At 42.5% G+C, this 24,574-nt stretch overlaps 1 protein-coding gene across 1 annotated transcript in view; it reads right to left on the bottom strand.

The window, feature by feature from the left end:
* The window catches only part of AP1M1 (adaptor related protein complex 1 subunit mu 1), a gene marked incomplete in the record, with an annotated part of 1,516,013 nt that overhangs the window by 606,431 nt on the left and 885,008 nt on the right, over window positions 1-24,574 (bottom strand). The window contains 1 exon segment of the mRNA XM_044090737.1: window positions 10,442-10,584. Within this exon segment, the coding sequence (XP_043946672.1) occupies window positions 10,442-10,584 (143 nt within the window).

Genomic DNA, 24,574 nt, shown 5'->3' on the forward strand with positions numbered 1-24,574 from the left:
AAGTGACTGCTAAAACAAAAGCTGTTTTCCAAGAGAGAAATTTTAGGTCCGCAGTAGCAGCTGACTCAAAAGGAGGCAGAGTGAGTTTTTCCAAAACAAAATTGAGGTCCCATGCAGGAGTTGGTGCTCTCCTGGGAGGTCTTATTTTGGCCCCTCTGAGATGCTGCTTTAGCAGGGGATGAGAGAAGAGGGGAGGATCTGTGTTGTAATGAGCTCAAATAGCAGCTGCATGGATTTTTATGGAAGAAAAAGATAGGCCCTTGTGAAGCATCTCAGTTAAGTATTGCAGAATCTGAGGAATATTGGACATTGCTGTGTTTATTCCTTGTGCTTGGTTCCAGGCACAGAATCTTTTCCATTTGTCAGCATAAGATTTTCTAGTACTAGGCCTTCTAGCCTCCAAACTGACGTCCATCACAGGTTTGCCGAGAGATGCAAAGGGTGAAATCAGTAGATTAGCCACGCTGCAAGATTCAAAGTTTGGAGCTGAGTGTGCAGAATGTGGTAGTTCTGCTGAGACCGTAGGTAAGGTGTCTGAGGCAGGTGCCACGGAGGAAGGTGTGACACGTTGCGCAGGAGCGGGTACCAGTGTTGGCGAGGCCAGTCTGGAGCAATCAGAATCATTTTTGGTTTGTCGTGTCTGACTTTTAGTAGGACTTTGGAGAGAAGAGGCAGAGGGTGAAAAGCATAGACTAATAGGTTTTTCCAGCTGAATGATAGAGCATCCACTTTCCAAGCTTTTTTGTGATTAATTCTTGTGTAGAGTTTGTCCAGCTGATAGTTCTGGGGTAAGGCAAAAAGATCTATGTCTGGGCTCCCCCATTTGTGTCAACATGCCGAAAACTTGTGGTTCCAGTTTCCATTCGTGTGGGTCCATAAGATTTCTGCTTAGTTCGTCTGCCAGAGTATTTAGCTTTCCTGGCAGGAATTGAGCTTGTAGATGTATTTGATAAGTCAAGGCCATGTTCCACAATGCCATGGCTAGTCTGCACAGGGGGTAGGAATGTATACCCCCCTGCTTGTTTACGTACCACATGACTGTGGTGTTGTCTTGACAAGTAGTTGCCCTGGATGAAGGTAGTCAAACTGTCGAAGCATTCTGTACAGCTAGCATCTCTTTCTGATTAATATGTAGGTGCATTTGAATTGGGCCCCATTTGCCCTGAATGCATTTCCCTGCCAGACGCGCCCCCCCAGCATAGTTTGATGAGTCTGTTGTTAGGGTTTGGGTGGCAGGGGGTGGAGTGAAAGGCAGTCCCTTGTTTTGGTGGCAGGCCTCTGCCCACCATAGGAACTTTAGTTGCAGGCAAGGGATGATAGGAATCATTGTTTCCAGGCTGTGACAATGTTGACTCCATAAACTTTTTAGATACCATTGAAGTTTCCTCATATGCAGTCTTGCATATGGAATTAGAAGAATGCAGGAGGCCATGAACCCCAAGGCCTGCAGAATTTGTCTTGCAGACAGCTCAGTTTTTGTGGCAACCTGTTTGAAGTCAACTGAATTTGCCTTTCTGGCATAAGGCAAGTCATCTTGGCAGTTGTATTCAAGCATGCACCCAGGAATGTAATTTTTTGAGAGGGTATAGTTGTGATTTCTTTTTGTTTATGGTGTACCCTAGACAACTTAGAACCCTTTTTTTTACAAACGCCAGATGCTTTAGAAGAGTGTCCTTGCTTTCTGCCTGAATTAGAAGATCATCTAGGTATGGATAAAGTTGAATATTTCTTTGCCTGCAAAATGCAATTACTTGTGCCAGGCACATTGTGAAGACCCTGGGCGCAGTAGATAAGCCAAAGGGCAGTGCAGAGAACTGGTAATGCAAGTAGCCTGCTTTGAAGCGGAGGTATCTTCTGCAAGATTCCCTATTTGAGGTATGCAGGTAAGTCTCTTAAGTCTAGAGTTACCAACCAGGCATCTTTGCCCAGCATAGGTAGTAACTGTTGAAGAGACAGCATCTTGAATTTTGGAATGTCCAGAAATGTATTTAGAATGGATAAGTTCAGAACTGGATGTCATGATTTGTCTTTTCTGGGTACAAGGAAAAGTCTTGAATAGAAATCTTGTCCCTTTTCCTCTTCTGGAACTGGTTGAATAGCCCCCATATTCATGAGGGACAGAACTTGTTTCAGGGCCTCTGCCCACAGATTTGGAGGCAGATCTGGCCATCCGTTTGGGATTGTCAACGTGTGGAAATGAAATCTGTATCCCAGGGATACTATATTTAAAACCCATTTGTCCTGGGTAATCAGTTGCCAGTTTCGTGCATGAAATGCCAGTTTTCCCCCCAAAGGGGTGGCCAAAATGTAAGTGTTTGTCGATTGCAGTGGAAAGTCATTGAGACTGTTTACCATATGGAGGTGCCTTGTTGCTTCCAGGTTTGGAGGTGGAGGCACCCCATTGTTTTGTTCTAAAAGTTCCTTGTGACTGAAACCTGGAGCTTTTGGAATGTCTGGATTTGACTTGAGCAGCTCTCGTGGGACCTGGTAAGGACCAGTTCTTAGTAGGCCAGTGCCTACTAAATCTGGGTGGCTGCACTTGTAAGAAATCTTTCACAGTTTGCATAGATTTAGCTTTATCTTCCATCTTTTTCAAAACTTCTTCAGCCTTATTACCAAAAAGACTGTCCTGTTGTAAAGGAACATACAACAATTTTGCTTTAACATGGTCAGGCAGATTTTGCTCCTTGAGCAAAGCATGCCTTCTTATCACAGATCCAGTTACAGCAGCCCTGCAAGAGGTCTCCAAGGAATCAAAACCACATTGCAAAGTAAATTTTCCAACTTGTTCAGCTGAATGTAATAAATCCTGCAACTCTATTTTCCACACAGTCAGAGATCAACATCATTTTCTGTTGAAGTAAACCCATGACATGCTGTTGATATTTAAGCATATGAAATTGACAGTTTAAAGCCCTGATTGCCAAGGTTGCAGACGTGTAAACCTTCTTACCCCATCTATCCAGCGCCCTGGAATCTCTGTCTGAAGGGGTAGGATTTTTAGCAGTAGAGGCCTTAACACCCTTGGGACCCTGAGAAATGGTTTCAGGGTCAGCAGTAGGGTTTCTGAAAAGGAATTTGTGGGAATCAGGAACCCTGTAGTATCTGTCTGGCTTAGACAGAGGCAGGGAATCAGGAGAAATACTGGATTCTGAGAAAACATCATCAACTATGTCTAGAACAGGAGGTATAGCCAAAGGCCTATGCTGAGGAAGAAGAAGAAAATCCCCAAGTCTCTTTTTACACTCCGAGAAATCCTGACTTTCCCAGTGGAAGTGTTCCCTTAAGGTATGTAAAGTTTCTCCAAAAGAGAAATCCTCAGGGGGAGATAGCAGAAGGGATGGAATCTTTTGCATCAGAGTCCTCATAAGTAGGTGTAGATAAATCCTGTTTAGAAGAAGAATCAGAAGAAATAGAAACCTAATCTGAAGATTCATAGTCAGTGCCTTGCCTAGGCCTCTTAGCAGGAGGGGGATGGGTACCCCTGATCAAGGTAATTAAATCTTCAGCCATTTTGATAATTTGTTTTTTAGGCATTGGGGCCTGTACACGTGGCCCAAGCGTCAGTTTTTTAGACATAGAAGTAGATTTGGGCCTTAGTTTTGAAGATGGCGTTGGTTTATTATACAAATCTTTAGGCCTGAAAACACCCTCAGAAGCCGGTGCCTGCTCAGCAGCTCCGGACCCATCTAAGGTAGAGACATCCACGGGTTCAATACTTAAAGCATCTTGAGGCATACCGGACTCCAAATGAGTCTCAGTAGGGGCCTGCTAATCATAAGTAGCGGGTATCAGGGGCTGCGAAAGCTCCTCAGAGTGCCGGCAAACCGGCGACTGGCTTAGAAGCATAGTCATCGGTTTTGGACCTCGACGGTCTGTCTTTTTCTTTGCGTTTTCTAGGTATTCCGGTAGTCAGATTGCTAACAGACATTTCTGGACAGTTAAATCTTGAGCCAAAATATTTAGATGCAAAAATATACCGACGTTTAATTGTGCGTTGATTAAATTTAGCACAAAACCGACAGCAAGGCACGTTGTGGTCAGGGCCTAGGCAAGGAATACAGTACAAATGAAAATCCTTATGAGGTATTTGCTTCCCACAAGTAATGCAGTTATTAACTTTTACTGACATCGTTAAGGTTCAAGAAAAAGTTTCCCCAATGGGGTGCTTGGTTTTTAGTTGAAGACTTCTGCTCTGAAACTTGAAAACGAAAATTTCAGGAGTAAGCCAACCAGCACTTGCAAACTGCTTCTGCTTTTGGCACCACGTGGCAAGAAAGACTGATGTAATGGCGTCGGCTTTGTTTTATACCCCTGACGTCATGGATGAAGGGACCGCAACCAACGAAGGACCCAAGACTTTGTTAATCAGGCTGACTGAGGGCAACCTGCCAGCAGATTACCCAAATGTAATGACTGCAACAGTGAAACACAAACATCCCAAGTTCTCCAGATGTACAGCCACTGGTTGTGTGCAGCTCACTCTACCTGGACCGCTAATATCCTACTCCTAGGATAAATGAGCTCCCACCCCCACGTGCCTGTATCTTCCAGACCCCAAGCCACTACTTAACCTCACATCCTCTGAAGAGTAGTCAGAAGCTTCATCCCTGTTTTAAAGTTAATAAGGTTGCCATTAGGTTTGCTTACCTCTCAACCATAGTAGATCAGTGTTATGCTGGTAAGCAGAATGTACACTTTTTTTGGTAATTTTCTTTTTATTGTACTTTTGAGCTTCTCTCCCCAGGTCTCTTAGTCCAGTCAGGCAGACTCGTTAAACAAATCTCAAATAAATAAATAAATACAAAATGCACTTTACGTGCCCAACAGGGGGAGGCCTTGGGAAAACCTGGATTCAGCAAGACAGCCAAGAATCGAAAAAGTTTAGGAACCACTGGCTTATGCAATTCAAGCACTCTGTAAAACTTGTCTGGTTTCCTAGGAGCATATGGTAGAGAGTCAGGATGTAAAGCAGTGTCTTCAAATGCATCACCCAGTACTACATGCACAGGAGGGATAGCCAGTGGCCTGGGAGAAGGCAAACTTAGCAGTTCCCTGTAATGTGTCTGAGCTTATGAGAATGGTTTGCTTCCTAAATGAAAGCCTCCTTTAATCTATGAAGGGTATTCCTGAAAGAAAGATCCAGGGAGTAGAAAAGAGGGTGCTATCAGTCTGAATAAGTTTATGGTGGCAGCTGTCCAGAATAGGAAAACTCATCTTTTGACCTTGAGGAATCTGAATCTTCCTGAAAGGCCACCCCTCTGCTTTCTTTAGATAGGGAGGCTTCAGTAGCAAAAATGTGGGAGGAGTCGTCTCTGGATTGCATGAAAGCCATAAATTCCAGTGCTATTTTTAGGAGGTCATGGGCTTAGTCTTGAGAAGTGGGGGCATAGAAAAGCAAAGTACAGTTGTGTACACTTACCATAAATGCAGATGTTGAGTGTATTCACTGTTGCAGTCATCACATTTGGGTTATCTGCCTGCAGGTAGCCCTCAGTCGGCCTGAATACCAGAGCCTTGGGATTTCTGTGTCGGATGCTGTCGCTTCTTCAATAACAGGTCATCAGGGGTACAAAACATGCAGCAGACAACATTACATCAGTTTTTCTTGCCCCAGATGTCAGGTACCCCCAAAATAGGAAGCAATTATATGGTGTGGAACACCCCCAGCAAAAAGCAAATACACATAGTACAAGATATGCCAGGCCAAAAAGGATAGGTGAAAGCAAAGACAATCGTGGTGCTGGAGGAAGGATAACCAGGACTGCAACAGTGAATACACGTGAACATCTACATTTATGGTAAGTGTACATAACTGTACTACATTCTTCATGTTTCACTGTTGCAGACATCACATTTGGGTTGATTCCCAAAGCTAAGGAAGGGTGGAGGTAGATTAAGAAGCATTAGGCCTGGCAATCAAGCCCTGTAAGACTGTTGTAGAAAATCCAGCTCTGGATTTAGAAAAGATAGGCGAGTGGTAATGCTTGGTGAAAGTGTGTGCAGAGCACAGGTTGCAGCTTCCAATATGTCCCTGGTAGGGACTTCTCTGAGAAATTCAATACAGGTAGATGAAGCACTAGTGGAATATGTTCTTATCCCCTGTGGGGTAGGTTTTCCATGGTGCTTGTAGCAGAAATGGATGCAGTGTGCTATCCATTTAGATATGGTTTGCTTTGAAATGGCCTTCCCCTCTGCCCCAGCAGCAAAACTGACTAGCAGCTGGTCAGATTTTCTGAGAGGCTTAGTCCTGTCCAAACAGAATCTAAGCTGTCTGAGCACGTCTAGAGAATGCAGTATCCCTTTCCCCTTTATTTTGAGGATTAGGGAAAAAGTAGGCAAATGAATGGACTGGTTTAAAGCCACACCAGACACCACCTTGGGCATAAAAGATGGGTTAGTCCTGAGGGGAAACCCTGTCCGCATGGAAGATAATGAAGGGTTCCACTGCCACAAGGGCCTGCAGTTCAGACTCTCTTCTTGCTAAAGTGAAGGCTAGAAGTAAAGCTGTTTTCCATGAGAGGAATTTCAACTCTGCTGTAGCAGCCGGTTCAGAGGGAGGAAGTGTAAGTTTTTCCAATACGGAGTTAAGGTCCCAAGGCTGGAATAGGAGCTCTCCTGGGGGGGGGTCTTACATTTTTGTTCCCCCTAAGGAATTGTTTTACCAGAGGATGAGAGAAGAGGGGTGGCTCAGTATTATAATGAGCTGAAATGGCAGAGGCATGAATCTTAATTGAAGAGAAGGATAGGCCCCTGTGGAGCATTTCTGTTAAGTAATCTAGTATACGAGGTAAGCTGGGCACAACTGTGCTCATCCCTTGAGATTGGCTCTAGGAACAGTATCTTTTCTACTTTTCTGAACAGGATTTTCCAGTACTAGGTCTCCTTGCTTCAAGAATGACATCCAGCACCTGCTTATTGAGGGTTGTCAGAGGTGAGTTCAGGGGATTAGCCAGGCTGCAAGCTTCAGGGTCTGAAGCTGAGGGTGCAGAATTTGGCTCCCCTGCTGGGACAGCAGGGAAGGGGTCTGAGGCAGGTGCCATGGCTGTAGCACTGTCAGACTGCGCACAAGAGGATACCAGTGCTGGTGTGGCCAGTCTGGTGCAATTAGGATTGTCCTTGGCTTGTCCTGTTTGATCTTTGATAATTACATTGCCACAGCAGTCAAGAAATCCTTCTACGTGGCACACATCACAAAGGGGTTCACCTCCAAAAAAAAAAAAAAAGAAGTCACTGTTCCTCTCTACTCATCCCATCATCAGACCCATTACAAAGTACAATGCCCCATTTGGCATGCATCACGCAAGACATCTACAACTAAAAAGGCCACAGAAATACCTCACTAAGAGGATTACCATCCTCAAACAGATGCCATACGCAGACAGTCTCAAAAAACTCCAGCTCTACTCAGTCGTTTATCACCTACTCAGATGCGACCTCTGCCTAACATACAAAGCCATGTCAAACCCAAATCTGTTGGACATGCTACACAAAGAAACCCCAATCCCTCCAATCCACATGCTCCAGGGACCTAAACCTTGCCACCACAATAAACAGAACATGCTGGAGAGATAGATTCTGGTCCCAGAGACTTCCCATGCTCTGGAACAGACTACCCCATTCATGTCAAGCAAAGCTCATTAGCCCTCTAAGAAAAATCTCGACAATTGGATGGGAAATAGGAAATTCACCCCGGGGATCACTTCTGTGGCTCTGCTAGACAGGGGTGCAGGAAAATAACTTTCTTGGGTGGTGAAAGCCAGGGAACATTTTTTGTCTAGGCTTATATAGGCCCCAGGGCCAATAGCCTAGTACCTACCTATGAACATTGGGGGTGAACTTTAGGAAAGTAGTATACAAACTTACATTATCAAGAAATATACTCATTCATATGAGCAGCCTTGACAAAACTCAAATGTCAATATAACTTTTAAAACAGACAAAACTGTTCCAGTACAGATTATTAAACACACGTTCCCAATACACTAAAACATAATGGGGCAAGCTGGGGTCCACAACAGATCATACTTATAGGCTCCTGATTTTCTAATAAAACAAAAGAAAAAAAAACTTGAAAAACAAAAATAGTAGTCAACATCCCCTCCAAACATTGATACAACATTGTAATTCCTAAACTAGAGGATTGTTGACAACAGGCAAGAATGTCTACGATTCAAGCCCAATACCCTATAGGATTAACAGTGCATCATGAAACTAAACAGTCACCAATGTATTATTTGTAATTTTCATATCTTTCATTTTTTTCCTAATTAAATCAAGGATACATGGAGTTAAACAGGTTTTAACTTATTTTAAATAAAAACTACAACAGCCCTTTTGGAGATTTACTAGATGCAACAAGTAAAAAAAAAAAAGATTAATTCTACATTTACATACATTTGGTACACCATAACATATAATCTAATTTTGGACTTAAATTTTCAAATAATCAGAAATACCAGCTTGTAAAAGCAGCATCAAAAAACATAAGTAAACAAAAAACACCTTAACAGACTTCATTTAGTTCTAATTTTGTAATGGCTTTATAACATCTGATGTCAAAGTCAAACATTACTAGCATTTTTCCAACATACTCCTAACATTAAACACAAGAGTTCTCTATCTCATTTTGTAATGCATACATAGGCTGGCTCTGAGATCAGGGTTTACATACATACACCTGTATGACTTAAGGAATGAAATGTGTTTTTTCTACTGTGCTTCGGGTACCACTGACCAGGGTTCCTCTGGAGTACAAGGATGAGCAGGGAGAAAATCAGGTAACAGTGTTTTAATGACAGATGACATCTCAACACATGCTTTAATAAGCAATGATCTTGAGGAGATAGTACTGTGGGCATATGCAGTTTCACAGACAGGCATGAAGACAATCAAATGGGAAAAGGTAACGGGGAAGAAGCAAAGTTTGATTTTTTTTTTTTTTTTTTTTTTACTTTTAACTAAATCCTGAGCACTTTAGTGCCCTGTGCAAGCGGAGTATAAACTGTAGCAACTGTCTGCTACAGTTTAAAAGATTGTTTTTGTTCTGTTTAAATATGTTAAGCACAAACAGGACCTGAATGGCAGGTGGCTGGGGGGGGGGGGGGGGGTCATGCATCTGGCCACCTGGTTGGTGTGCCAGTAAAAGGGACTTTTTTTTTGCTGGGGATAGCGTATTACAGTGAAGTCCCTTTTTTTTTTTGTATTTTCCTCCAACCGGGTGGGGTGCTGGTTCACAGCACCAGCCCAGAGGGCTAAATGAACAAGCTACCATACACTTCTGCCTCTCTGCTTTCAACACTTCGTTTTATGTCCTCATCTTTATTTTCAGGGGTGCTTGTTATTTTCTGTACCTCATATCTTACAGTTACAATGCAGCTAACAATAAATACATTTAGGAGATCTTTTTCACTTAGAGTGATACGGCAAGTGTTTCAGTTGACTGCATGGGTAATGTAGCAGAATCACATTACAGTAGTTGCAGAGAGGTTGCCCTTTTCCCTCACTACTGCTTGATCTCAGACGCAGTTTACAGATACAGGGTATGAGGGGGGGATGCATGGGGACTTGTTTCTCTTCAAAAACATTGTTTTAATGTTTTCTTCACTGGGAAAGTGCCATTTGCTATTGCAAGTCGCTGTAGTACTTTTTTTTACCTTTCCCCACTGTTTTGTGATAGGATAATCAAGTGACAAATGGGATTTTTAAGGGAGACTGACTTTACTAGAAAATGTAGACTTGTATTTATGGTTTCAAATGGTCAGGATTCAGTATGTTGACTCCTAACCAGTTCTGTGTTCAGTAATCTGACATATACTTATCTGGTATGTGCCTATATCTAATTAAGTTTTAAATTTTCTTTACACAAACTAAAGGAAAAATACTCTATCTTTATCCGAAGATAAAGTACATTCTAAAGATTACCCTTTATATATCGGTTTTGAATTCTTCAAGATCAAGTGCAGAGAGTTTTTCTTTGCCATTTCTTTTTGTTATAATTACCCCCCCCCCTTGCAAAGTGGGATTTGTTATTCTTAATTGTGTAGTTGTTTTAGTTTTTTCAGTGGATCTATATTAAGTTTAATAAATCAGCACTTCTCTTTTCTGTATGCTGAGCAATTGTCCACTTACTTCCTGATTCCATGTCATCCAGCTCTGAATTTTGATGATGCATTAGAGGGGGGAGAAACAGTTCTGTAGTGGGTTGGAATGTTTTCTGTACTCTGCAGCAGATTTTATTACAAAGTAACCAGAATGCAACACTTATTATTGGTTCAAAGTTGTGTCTTAACATTTTATGCTGTATACATGAACTTCAATCAAGAAACATGAACACTGAATATAAACATTGCTGGTAAGAGTTCATGTGTGTAAAGTTAAGATACAAGCCTGACAAAATATGGATCAACAAATTAAACAGAAAAAATTAAAAACCTCTTACATGTGTATTCAAGCGGTAAGACATCAGCTCAAACTCTCCATCAGGAGGAATAAATGAAATTGTTCGGTCATTTTCAAAGCGAGACAGACGTACACACTGATGAAATTTTACATCTTCAAGCTCTACTGATTTGCTCTTTCCTCCTATTATGAGCAAAACAGAAAATAAACAAAAATATTAGTTAATACCAACCTCATCGCCTCAATTATACTATCAATAGTGTGTGCAGATAAATCAGTACCACAAATAAATGCATCTCAAAACCACTGCAAGCCTTATTGGTGTGGGATAAGTATAAAAATTCCTTAACATCCATAGTTTAAGTTGCACCATTGTTGAAAAGAACTCGACACAAACAGTCCAAAAAAATGCCAGGTGTCTCCGAGGACATCACCTTTACTGCCAAAAAATGATTTCAAAACATGAAAAACAAATATAGCCAAAGGTTCAGTTTTCGAACCTAGTGCTACTATGACTGGTGGAAGTAGTGGACTGTTAAAGTACAGTTGTGTACAGTTACCATAAATGTAGATGTTAGAGTGTATTCACTGTTGCAGTCATTACATTTGGGTAATCTGCTGGCAGGCTGCCCTCAGTCGGCCTGATTAACAAAGTCTTGGGTCCTGCGTCGGTTGCTGTCCCTTCTTCCATGATGTCAGGGGTACAAAACATAAAGCAGACGACATTATATCAGTTTTTCTTGCCCCAGATGTCAGGTGCCCCCCAAATGGGGAGCAAGCTATATAAGTAATTAAACACACAAAAATATACATCCAAACATAAGCAAATACACCAAAAAGGCTTTTAAGCATAGTAAAAGAAAGTAGAGATATAGTAAGAGAAAAACAGGGGGCTGGAGGGAGGGTAACCAAGACTACAACAGTGAATACAGTCAAACATCTACATTTATGGTAAGTGTACACAACTGTACTATGTTCATGTTTCACTGTTGCAGTCATTACATTTGGGTAGATTCCCAAAGCTATGGTTGGGAGGATGGATTTATATAGCATTAGGTCCAGCTATAAGGCTCGGCAAAACAGCAGTGGCAAAGCCAGCTCTGGATTTAGAGAAAATTGCTAAGTGATAATGCTTGGTGAAAGTATGAACAGAACTCCAGGTAGCAGCTTCTAGAATATCCCTGGTAGGAACACCTCTGAGAAAGGCTGTATAAGTAGATGCAGCCCTGGTGGAATGAGATCTGATCCCCTGGGGGATAGGTTTTCCATGGTGCTTATAGCAGAAATGAATACAATGGTTTATCCATTTAGAAATGGTTTGTTTTGAAATAGCCTTCCCCTCTGCCCCTGCAGCAAATGCTACCAGCAGTTCAGATTTTCTTCGAGATTTAGTCCTGTCCAAGTAGAATCTAAGTTGTCTGTGTACATCCAATGAATGCAGAATCCACTCCCCCTTGTTCTGTGGACTGGGAAAGAAAGTTGGCAAATGAATGGACTGATTAAGAGCCACACTGGATACCACCTTGGGCATGAAGGATGGATTGGTCCTGAGTGACACCCTATCTGCATGAAAGATGATGAAAGGCTCCACTGCCATAAGGGCCTGTAATTCAGATATCCTTCTAGCTGAAGTGATTGCTAAAAGGAAGGCTGTTTTCACAGGAAAGAAATTTTAAGTATGCAGTAGCAGCTGGCTCGAAAGGAGGTAGAGTTAGTTTCTCCAATACACAGTTAAGGTCCCAGGCAGGGGTTGGAACTCTCATGGGTGGGTCTCAAATTTCTGGCTTGAGTAGAGGATGAGAGAAGAGAGGGGGTTCTGTGTTGTAATGAGCTGAAATGGCAGAGGCATGGATTTTTATGGATGAAAAAGACAGGCCCTTGTGAAGCATCTCAGTTAAGTATTGCAAAATCTGAGGTAAATTGGGCACTGCTGTGTTCATCCCTTGAGATTGATTCCAGGCACAAAATATTTTCCATTAGTCAGCATAAGATTTTTCTAGTATTAGGTCTTCTCACCTCCAAAATGACATACATCACAGGTTTGCTGAGGCATGCTAAGGGAGAATTTAAATAATTAGCCAAGCTGCAAGATTCAATGTTTGGAGCTGAGGGTGCAAAATTTGGTTCTCCTGCTGAGACAGTAAGGAAGGTGTCTGACGCAGGTGCCATGGAGAAATTTGTGACACTGTGCAGGAGTTGGTGCCAGTGTTGGCAAGGCCAGTCTGGAGCAATCAAAATCATTTTTGGTTTGTCCTGTATGACTTTTAGTAGAACTTTGGAGAGCAGAGGCAGACGGGGAAAGGCAAAGACTGATAAGTTTTTCCAGCTGAAGGGCAGAGCATCCACTTTCCAGGCTTTTTTGTGAGGAGTTCTTGTGCAAAATTTGTCCAACTGGTAGTTTTGGGGTGAGGCAAAAAGATCTATGTCTGGGCTCCCCCATTTGCATGTCAACATGTTGAAACTCTGTGGTTCCAGTTTCCATTCGTGTGGGTCCATGTGATTTCTGCTTAGTTCGACTGCCAGAATATTCAGCTTTCCTGGCAGGAATTGAGCTTGTAGTTGTACTTGGTAGCTCAAGGCCGTGTTCCACAATGCCATGGCTAGTCTGCAGAGGGAGTAGGAATGTGTACCCCCCTGCTTGCTTATGTACCACATAACCGTGGTGTTGTCCTGGATGAAGGTAGTCCTTGAAGGCTGTCAGTGCATTTCTGTACAGCTAGCATTTCTCTTTGATTGATATGAAAGTTCATTTGATTTGGGCTCCATTTGCCCTGAATGCACTTCCCTGCCAGACGAGTCCCCCATGCATAGTCTGATGTGTCTGTAGTTAGGGTTTGGGCGGCAGGGGGTGGTGTGAATGGCAGTCCCTTGTTTTGGTGGCAGGCCTCTGCCCACCATAGGAACTCTAGGCGCAGGCAAGGTATGATAGGAATCATTGTTTCCAGGCTGTGACAATGCTGACTCCATAAACTTTTTAAGTATCACTGAAGTTTCCTCATATGCAGTCTTGCATATGGAATTAGAAGAATGCAGGAGGCCATGAACCCCAAGGCTTGCAGTATTTGTCTTGCAGATAGCAGGGTTTTTGTTGCCACCTGTTTGAAAGTCACCAAATGAATTTGCTTTTCTGGCATAAGAAAAGCCATCTGGGCAGTTGAATTCAAGCTTGCACCCAGGAATGTAATTTTTTTGGGAAGGTACCAGTTGTGATTTATTTTCGTTTATGGTGTAGCCTAGACAAGTTAGAACCCTTTTTACAAACGCCAGATGTTTTAGAAGATTGGCCTGGTTTTCTGCCTGAATTAGGCAATCGTCCAGGTACGGATATATTTGAATATTTCTTTGCCAGCAAAATGCAATTACTGGAGCCAGGCACTTTGTGAATACCATGGGCACAGTAGACAAGCCAAAGGGCAGTGCAGAGAACTGATAATGCAAGTAGCCTGCTTTGAAGCATAGGTATCTTCTGCAAGATTCCCTGATTGGGATATGCAGGTAAGCCTCTTAAATCTAGAGTTGCCAACCAGGCATCCTTGCCTAGCATAGGAAGTAACTGGGCAAGAGTCAGCATCTTAAATTTTGGAATGTCCAGAGAGGTGTTGAGTAGACAGGTCCAGAATTGGACACCATGATTTGTCTTTTCTGGGTACCAGGAAAAGTCTGGAATAGAAACCTTGTCCCTTTTCCTCTTCTGGTACTAGCTGAATAGCCCCCATGTTTAGGAGGGAAAAGTTTGTTTCTGAGCCTCTGCCCACCGATTTGGGGGCAGGTCTGGCCACCCGTTTGGAGTTGGCAACATGTGGAAATAAATCTGTATCCCTGGGACACTATTTAAAACCCATTTGCCCTGGGTTATAAGTTGCCAGTTTTTTGCATGAAGAGCCAGTTTTCCCCCCAAAGGGGCGGCTGAGAGTTAAGTGCTTGGTAATCTTAAAGGAACGTCATTGAGACTGTTTACCATAAGTTGGTCTCTTGTTATTTCCAGATTTGGAAGTGGAAGCACCCCATTGCTTAGTTCTGAAAGTCCCTTGGGACTGAAATCCGGTGCTTTTGGAGTGCCTGGGTTTGGCTTGAGTGGCTCTGGAAGGAGCTGGAAAGGACTAGTTCTTAGCAGGCCAGTGTCTACTAAATCTTGGAGGTTGTACTTGTAAGAAATGTCACAGTTTGCATAGATTTAGCTTTATTTTCCATCTTTTTTAGATCTTCTTCAGCCTTATTGCCAAACAGACGGTCCTGCTGCAAAGGAGCATCCAACAGTTTTGCTTTAGCATGATCAGGCAGAGATTGCTCCTTAAGCCAAGCATGCCTTCTAAGCACAGACCCAGTAACAGTAGCCCTGCAGGAGGCCTCCAAAGAATCAAAACCACTTTGCAAAGTTATGTTTTCCAACTTGTTCAGCTAAATGCAATAAATCCTGTAAATCTATTTTCCACACAGTCAGAAATCAACATAATTTTCTATTTAAGCAGTCCCATGATATGCTGTTGATATTTTAGCATATGGAATTGACAGTTTAAAGCCCCAATTGCCAAGAATGCAGAAGTATAAACCTTTTTAGCCCATCTATCCAGTGCCCTGGAGTCTCTATCAGAAGGGGTAGGATTTTTAGCAGTAGAAGCCTTAATGCCCTTAGGCCCCTGAGAAATGGTTTCAGGGTCTGCAACAGGATTTTTGAAAAGGAATTTGTGGGACTCAAGAACCCTGCAGTATCTGTCTGGTTTACTAGGGACCAGAGGCAGGGAATCAGGGGCCATACTGGACTCCGAAAACACATCGACAATGTCTAGTACAGGAGGTATAGCCAAAGGCCTATGCTGAGGTAGAAGGAAATCCCTAAGCCTCTTTTTGGATTCCGAAAAATCTTGACTTTCCCAATGGAAATGCTCCCTTAAGGTATATAAAGTTTCTCCAAAAGAAAAATCCTCAGGGGGAGAAGCAGAGGGAATGGAATCCTCTACATCAGAGTCCTCGTTAGTAGGTATGGACAAATCCAGGTCATTAGAAGAGTCAGAAGAAAAAGAATCCTGTTCGGAAGACTCAGTCAAGTTCAGCCCTAGGCCTCTTAGAAGGGGGGGTTGACTACCCTTGATTAGAATAATTAGATTTTCAGCCATTTTGATCATTTGTTTTTTTAGGCATAGGAGCCTGAACACGTGGCCTGGGCTTCGGTTTTTTAGACATAGATCGAGATTTAGGCCTTAGTATTGAAGGTGGAGTCGGTTTAAGATGCAAATCTGTAGGCCTGAATACACCCTCAGAAGCCGGTGCCTGCACAGCGGCTCCGAACCCATCCAAGGTAGAGACAGTCATGGGCTCCATAGGTGAAGCATGTCGCGGCATACCGGACTCTGAATGGGTCTCAGTAGAGGCCCATGAATCAGACGTAGCGGGTATCAGAGGCTGCGAAAGCGCCTGAGTACCGGCAAACTGGCAACTGGCTTAGGAGAAGCGTCGTCGGCAGTTTTGGACCTCAACAGCCTATCTCTTTCTTTGCATTTTTTCAGTATTCCGGTAGTTAGATGGCTAACCGACATCACTTCTGGATAATTAAACAGAGAACCGAAATATTTAGAAACAAAAATGTACCGACGGATAGTGCGCTGATTAAATAAAGCACAAAACCGACAGCAAGGTATGTCGTGGTCAGGGCCTAGGCAAGGAATACAGTACAAATGAAAATCCTTATGAGGTATTTGCTTCCCACAAGTAATACAATTATTAACTTTTACGGACATCAGTAAGGAGCAAGAAAAAGTTTCCCCAATGGGGTACTTGGCTTTTAGTTGAAGACTTCTGTTCTGAAACTCAAAAATGAAAATTTCAGGAGTCAGCCGACCGACACTTGTGAACTGCTTCTGCTTCATGCACCGCAAGGCAAGAAAGACTGATGTAATGGCGTCAGCTGCATGTTTTATACCCCTGACGACCAGACGTCATGGAAGAATGGACAGCAACCGACGCAGGACTTGGTTAATCAGGCCAACTGAGGGCAACCTGCCAGCAGATTATCCAAGTGTAATGACTGCAACAGTGAAACATGAACATCTGACTTGTGCACTTTTGGTATGCCAAAAATGTTTGATATTATTGGTTTATCCACTGTTGGGTAATCCAAAGAGGAACCATCCACACTAGAATTTATAGCTATATCTTATAACCAATAGTCAAATCTGACAGTATGCTAAGTTAATCTCATTCTTATTAACATTCATAAAAAAATTCCCATCATGTAAATAGTACAGCATCTTCTGGGAGTATAAGTGACAGTCCATCACTACTGCATCACCCCTTTGTGCAGTTTCAGAAGCCTAATGGAACAATCTACCATCAAATCTCTTAATTTAATACAATTTTTAGGAAGGAGACTTATTCCAATAGCTTGTTACATTTCAACAATCATCATCCTGTATGGCAAAAGAAAAACATTGTGAAAACACAGGTTATTACACTATGTTAATTCATTTCTGAGGATGATTTGTTGATGAAGTGAAGATTTTAAGCAGGATGTTTTGTGACAGAAATTATCCCTTAGACTTTAAGAACTGAGGGATGAGGTTGTTAAATAGTTGGAGACCCTTATATTCCATGCAGTTTCACTGGGAATATTAAAGCTTGTGTGTAGTTTTAGTAGTGCTAGTAAGGGAGTTAAAAATATTTTAACGCAAAACTGGGCCAAGTTTAATGTCCAGGGTCTGGATGAAAAATTGGGTCAGCATTTCACCTGTTTAAAACTGGGTGTAACCTTAAGGGTAAGTATTAAAATGTATCCAACAGGAAATGGGAGAACAACAAGGCTGCTAAAAGTATGTCCAAATGCGGGGCATGCAGCTAACGTAGGTTTATATATGAATGCACCAGTTTTATGGTGGGGAATCAGCCGAGGTCTGTATATCTAAATGGGAAGTTTAATTGCAACACATCGGGGGGCAGTGTATCTGGCCCAGTGCAGCACCTGATAAAAAAAAAAAAAAAAACACACTACTGCAGAGATGCCAACAAAACCAGCTCAAACAACCTATGTTAGCACTTTTGTTTTATTTTATAACAAAACTTCAGTTGGTATCTCTGTAGCCTTGCGTGTATTTATCAGTTTTTTTTTTGTTCTCCAGTGTAGCATCTGTCCAGCATTCTACTTAGTGAAGACTGTGAAAGCACTGAAGCATAGCATTTACCAACATGACTATGCTATTAGGGAAAAAAAAAGATATGAATAATGTCCTGTGTTAACATTCCAATCATTGTAAAAATTAAAAAAAAAATTGTTTTATGTTTTGGAAACAGTACATTTTGAGAGGGGTGGCAATTGGAAGTCCAACTTAAACAGGCGTGAATTGTACTGGCAGATGCTATTAAATGCTATGAACCCCTCTGGTATTAACAGAGTTTCTATAGTAAGTTTATTAATTAACAAAAAAAAACAAGATCTAGTGTTTGACAGTGCAATTTTTAATTAAATATATATTCTATACATACAATATAAGTGCTTAAGATGACAATTTTTTAGGATGGCATTTTGATACATTTGATACGTTGTTTATTTTTGTTGTTTTAAAAAGAATGTTGCCAATTAAGCACTAGATGGCAGTGCTGTGTTGCTTTAAAAGTTGTCGAAGGGAGAATGCATTTGATCTGATGAAGTCCATAGTGATTTAAGTGGATGAAAGCACTTAAAATGGTTGTTACTGCTGCTTTTGAGCATCAACAGTTATATGTTTATGATTAGTTTATTTTACACTCCAGTTCAGATTTTGTTTTTTTATTTAACTTTTTTCATATTGACCATAACAGAAAAATAAGACCATCAAGTATTTAGACAGATTTTGCTTGGACACAGGTTTTCATTGCTTGTTTGGGGTGAAGGATACAAAAGAATACAAAATACACAGCGGTCTCTGCACATTCATAGATTCCCCATGCTCTGGAAGAAAATTCCTAACTACATTAGGCAGAGCCCCTCACTAACACTCTTCAAGAGAAGCCTTGAGTGGATGAGTAACAAAGTGCACCCCTGGGATCACTTCATTGGCTCTGCTTGACAGAGGCTCAGTTAATTAATCAATGGGGCGGCGAAAGCAGACACACTGGCTAGGCTTATAAATGCCCTTGGGCAGATAGCCTAGCACCTACCTATGAACCTATAAGAACTTTTATTATATTCAGAAAGTCACAAAAAGTATTCTAAAACAAAGCAAATATGGAAATGGAGAAAGGAGAATTTACCAACAGAGATGACCAAAAGTAGGAGTTTAGAAAATAGGCAAGGGGGCTGGAATTTACTGGAGAAAATTAGCAAAGAAACCAAGGTATTGATAGCAAATAAAGAGAGAGAAAAGTACAGTTGTGTACACTTACCATAAATGTAGATGTTAGAGTGTATTCACTGTTGCAGTCATTACAGTTGGGTTATCCTGCTGGCAGGCTACCCTCAGTCGGCCTGAATTCCAAAGTCTAGGTTGTTGTCGCCTCTTTCCTGACGTCAGTGCGCCAGGGGTATAAAAAATGCAGCCGACGCCATTTTCTTCAGTTTTTCTTGCCCCAGATGTCAGGTGCACCCCAAAGGGTAGGCTAAAATATGCCAATAAAACATGCAGGCACCAAAGTATAAATGTTGCCTTCCTCTACAAGCAAATACACCATAAAGGTTGTATAGAATAGAGAAGTACAGATAAGTTCCAGCAAAGAAAAGGGGGATGGCGGGTGGGTAACCTGGACTGCAACATTGAATACACTCGAACATCTACATTTATGGTAAGTGTAAACAACTGTACTATGTTCTTCGTGTTTCACTGTTGCAGTCATTACAATTGGGTTGAATCCCAAAGCTAAGGTTGGGAGGCTGGAGCTAAATAGCATTAGGGGTGGCTATTAGGACCTGCAGAACTGCAGTGGCAAAGCCTGCCCTGGATTTAGAGTAGAGTGGTAAGTGATAGTGCTTTGTGAAGGTGTGCACTGAACTCCAAGTAGCAACCTCTAAAATGTCTTTGGTTGGTACGCCCCTGAGGAAGGCTGCTGAAGTGGCTGCTGCTCTGGTTGAATGTGGCCTAATACCCTTAGGTACTGGCTTGCCATGTCGAGAATAGCAGAAATGAATGCAGTGGCCTATCCACTTTGAAATAGTCTGCTTTGAGATAGCCTTTCCTTGTGATCCTGCAGCATGTGCCACTAGTAATTGCTCTTTCTGAAAGCTTTGGTTCTGTTCAAGCAGAAGCATAGCTGTCTGTGTATGTCCAAAGAATGCAGAATTCTCTCCCCTATTCTGTGGGTTTGGATAAAAGGTAGGCAGATGAATAGTTTGGTTAAGGGCCAAACTGGACACTTCCTTAGGCATAAATGTCAGGTTTGTCCTCAGAAAAACCCTGTCTGGATAAAAAATGATAAAAAGGTTCCACAGCCGTGAGTGCCTGTAGCTCTGAGACTTGTCTTGCAGAAGTTATTGCTAGGAGCAGAGCTGTTTTCCAAGATTAAAACTTTATATCAGCTGCAGCGGCAGGCTCGAAAGGAGGCAGGGTGAGTTTTTCCAAGACATAATTGATGTCCCATGCCGGTATTGGTGATCTCCTTGGAGGCCTTAAATTTTTGACCCCTCTGAGGTACTGCCTTAAAGGATGAGAAAAGATTGATGGCTTTGTATTGTAATGAGCCGAAAAAGCAGAGGCATGAATTTTTATAGATGAAAAAGATAGACCTTTGTCCAGCATCTCAGTCAAGTATTGCAAAGTCTAAGGAATGTTTGGTACAGCAGTGTCAATTCCTTGTGCCTGGTTCCAAGCACAGAATCTCTTCTATTTTCCAGCATAGGATTTTCTAGTACTAGGCCTCCTGGCCTCCAAAATGACATCCATCACCGCTTTAGTGAGAGGTGTGTTTTGTAGGACTACATTATCCGCCACGCTGCCAGAGTTAAGGTCTTGAGTTGGCTGTGCAGGATCTGATTTTCTGCTGGGACAGTAGATGAGGTACTTGAGGTAAGGTCCAAGCTGGGCATTGAGACAAGCTCCTTAGGATTGGATACCAGTACTGGTGTGGCCAGTCCGGGGCAATCAGTATCATTTTTGGCTTCTCCTGTCTGACCTTTAGGAGTACCTTGGGGAGGAGAGGCAGAGGAGGAAAGGCATATACTGTTAAGTTTTTCCAGGTGAAAGATAGGGCATCCACTTTCCATGCTTGTCTGTGATGAGTCCTTGTGCAGAATCTCTTTAGTTGGCAGTTGTGAGGTGAGGCAAATAGATCTATGTCCGGACATCCCCATTTCCTTGTTGTTATGCTAAAGACTTGTGGATCCAATTTCCACTCGTGGGGATCCATGAGGTTTCTGCTTAGTTTGTCTGCCAGAGTATTTATCTTTCCTGGTAGGAATTGTGCCTGCAGATGCACTTGTTAAGTCAATGCTGTGTCCCACAAAATCATGGCTAGTCTGCAAAGGGGGTAGGAATGAGTGCCTCCCTGCTTGTTTATGTACCACATGACCGTGGTATTGTCTGTCTATCAGTAGTTGTCCCGGATGAAGTAGGTCCTTGAAGGCTGTCAGGGCATTTTGAACAGCTAGCATCTCTTTGTGATCGATATGTAGATGCATTTGGTTTGTGGACCATGTGCCTTGAATACATCTTCCTGCCATGTGGCCTCCCGAGGCATAATCCGATGCATCCGTTGTTAATGTCTGTGTGGTTGGGGGTAGAGTGAATGGTTGTCCCTTGTTCTGGTGACAGGCCTTTGCCCACCATCGAAACTCCTGTTGCAGGCAGGGAATGAGAGTAACTATTGTTTTCAGGCTGTGGCAATGTTGAGCCCAAACACTTTTTAGGTACCATTGAAGTTTCCTCATATGCAATCTTGCATATGGAATTAGTAGAATGCAGGACGCCATGAAGCCCAAAGCCTGCAGAATTTTTCTTGCAGATAACTGGGCCTTTGTTGTCAACAGTTTGAAATAGGTAGTCAGTTGTCTTTGTCTGGAGTGAGATAAGCCATCTGGGCAGTTGTATTTAAGCTTGCACCCAGGAATATTATCTCTTGAGAGGGTACTAGTTTTGATTTCTTTTCACTGACTGTTCCCTAGGCATGACAGTAATCTCTTTACAAATGCCAGATGCTGTAGTAGAATGTCCTTGTTCTCTGCTTGAATGAGGCAGTCCAAGTAAGGATATATTTGTATTCCTTTGTCTGCAGTATGCAATTACTGGTGCCAGGCCACTTTAAGACCCTGGGCGCAGTAGATAAGTCTAAGGGCAGTGCAGAGAATTGGTAGTGCATTAAGCCAGCCTTGAATCTGAAGTATCTTCTGCATGTTTGTCTGATTGGGACATGCAGGTATGCCTCTTAAATCTAACGTCCCAAGCCAAACCTTCTTTCCCAACATGGGCAGAAGTTGCTGTAGAGTCAACATTTTGAATTTTGGAATATCCAGATGTGTTTAGAACAGATAGGTCCAGTATTGGTCTCCAGGCTTTGTCCTTTCTGGGTACCAAGAACAGTCTTGAATAGAATCCTTGTCCCTACTCCTGCTCTGGTACTTGCTGAATGGCCCTAATGTCCATGAGGGATGAAACTTGTTTTTGTGCCTCTGCCCACTGATTGCGTGGCAGGTCTGGCAAACCATTTGACCTTGGCAGGGTGTGAAAGTGGAACCTGTAGCCTTGTGATACTATATTTAGAACCCATTTGTCCTGGGTGATCATGTGTCAATTTTGTGGAAAAAGTGCTAGTTTTTCCCCAAAGTGGCTGTCAAAAGATAAGTGCTTGGAGCTGGAAGGGGAAGGTCATTGAGACTGTTTCCTGTATGGCTGTGAATTTTCCTCTCCGCTCTTTCAGGTAGAATCACCCCATTGTTTAGGCCTGTATGAGCCCTGGGGATGTGATCTGCCTCTGGGGCGTCTGTATCTGCCTCTTTGTGTCCTATCGGACATTGGAAAGGACCAATTTTTTGTAGGCCAGTTCCTGCTAAATCTGGAAGGCTGTACCTGCAAGAAATCCTTGTGTTTGCATAGATTTTGCTTCGTCCTCCATTTTCTTCAACACCTCTTCTGCTTTAACACCAAAGTATCATGCTGTAATGGAGCATCTAATAGTTTTGCTTCAATATGATCAGGCAAATTCTGTTCTTTTAACCAAGCATGTCTCCTAATGACAGAACCTGTAACAGCGGCCCTGCAGGAGGCCTCTAGAGAATCAAAACCACATTGCAAATTATGCTTTCCAACTTGTTCAGCTGCATGCAATAAATCCCGCATTTCCTTGTCTGCACATTCTGAATTTGTTGACATTTTCTGCTTAAGCAGTGACATAAGATATTGCTGATATTTAAGCGCATGAAATTGGCAATTTAAGGCTCTATCAGCCAAGGCTGCAGAAGTATAAATCTTTTTACTCCATCTGTCTAGGGCCCTATCAGAGGGGATAGGGTTTTTTGCAGTAGAAGCCTTGACCCCTTTGGGACCCTGAGAGAGAGTTTCTGGGTCAGCAGCAGGGTTTTTATAAAGAAATTTATGTGAATCAGGAACCCTGTAATATCTGTCTGGCTTAACAGGAGCTGGTGGTGAACAATCTGGGGATAGACTGGACTCTGAAAATACATCATCTACAATATCTAAAACAGGTGGAATAGCAAGGGGCCTGTGTCAAGGCAGTAAAAAGGAAGTCTTGGCGCCTTTTCTTGGATTCTGAGTAATCCTGGCTCTCCCAGTGGAAATGCTCCCTCATAGTATGCAGTGTCTCCCCAAAAGAATAATCCTCAGGAGGGGAGGCTGAAGGGATAGATTCTTCAGCATCAGAGTCCGCATAGGGAGGAAGAGAATATTCCAGTTCAGATGAGGAATCAGAGGAAATGGATACCTGGTCTGAAGATTCGTATTCTACCTCTTGCCTAGGCCTCTTATCAGAAGGGGGATGGTAACCCCTGATCAAAGTAATTAGGTCTTCGGCCATTTTAAGCATCTGTTTCTTAGGCATGGAGGCCTGTCCAGGAGAATGCTGTACTTGTTTCTTTGTCTTTAAAGTTGCTTTACTCTTTGCCTTTGAAGGTGAAGTAGGTTTTACATATAACTGTGTAGGCCTGAAAACATCCTCAGAAGCCGATGCCTGCTCAGCGGCTCCAGACCCATCTGAGGGAATATTTTCCGAGTGTCTAATACCTTGAGTTTCCAACGGCCTCATCGGCTCCACATGGGAGTCGGAAGTGGCCTGTGGCTCTGAGGTAGCGGGCCGTCAGGGGCTGTGAAAGCGCCTCACTGAGAACCGGCGACAGGCCTAGCAGAAACCTCGTCGTCTGTTTTGGATCTCGGATGCCTGTCCTGTTTTTCCTTGCGCTTTTTATAAACTCCGGTAGTCGGTTGTTCCGACGGCATTATGTAATTAAATCTTCTGCCAAAGTAATGGAATGCAAAATCGTACCGACACTTAACAGAGCATTGGTTAAATCTAGCACAAAACCGACAACTAGCAACGTTATTATCAGAGCCTAGGCAAGGAATACAGTAAGAATGAAAATCCTTATGAGGTATTTGCTTCCCACAAGAAATACAATTGTTAACTTTTTCTGACATCGGTCTGAAGCAAGAAAAAGTTTCCCCAACGGGGTACTTCGCTTTAATGAAGACTTTGATTCTGAATTTCGAAACTGAAAAACTCAGGAGTCGGCCGACCGGCACTTGCGAACTGCTTTTGCTTCAGGCACTGCGCGGCAAGAAAGACTGAAGAAAATGGCGTCGGCTGCATCTGATATACCCCTGGTGCTCTGACATCAGGGAAGAGGTGACAGCAACCGACGCCGGACCAAGACTTTGGAATTCAGGCCGACTGAGGGAAGCCTGCCAGCAGGATAACCCAATTGTAATGACTGCAACAGTGAAACACGAAGATCATCATAAGAGAATGAGATGAGGCCAAGAGAAATGTGGGCTGTAGGTTAGAGACTGATTTCCCTAACAGACACTGATAAAGAGTATACGCTCAAGTTTTTTAGTTGAATCTGGTACAAAAGCTGCTGTCAAAAATTATTACAATAAATAAAATATTGCATGACAACTGTAAGAATCAGAGAAGGATAGAAAAGATTGGAAAGTGAACAGAAAGGCAATTTACAAAGGAATAACTGGAGGACATCTGTGTGGCTCCGAAGTATCCAACAAAGTCTAAAGGTTTTACGATTTTTGCTTGGAAGTGTCTACATAAGGAT

The sequence above is a fragment of the Protopterus annectens genome, chromosome 13.part0 (genome assembly GCF_019279795.1).
Source record: "Protopterus annectens isolate FY-2018-M chromosome 13.part0, PAN1.0, whole genome shotgun sequence".
NCBI classification, from domain to species: domain Eukaryota; kingdom Metazoa; phylum Chordata; order Ceratodontiformes; family Protopteridae; genus Protopterus; species Protopterus annectens.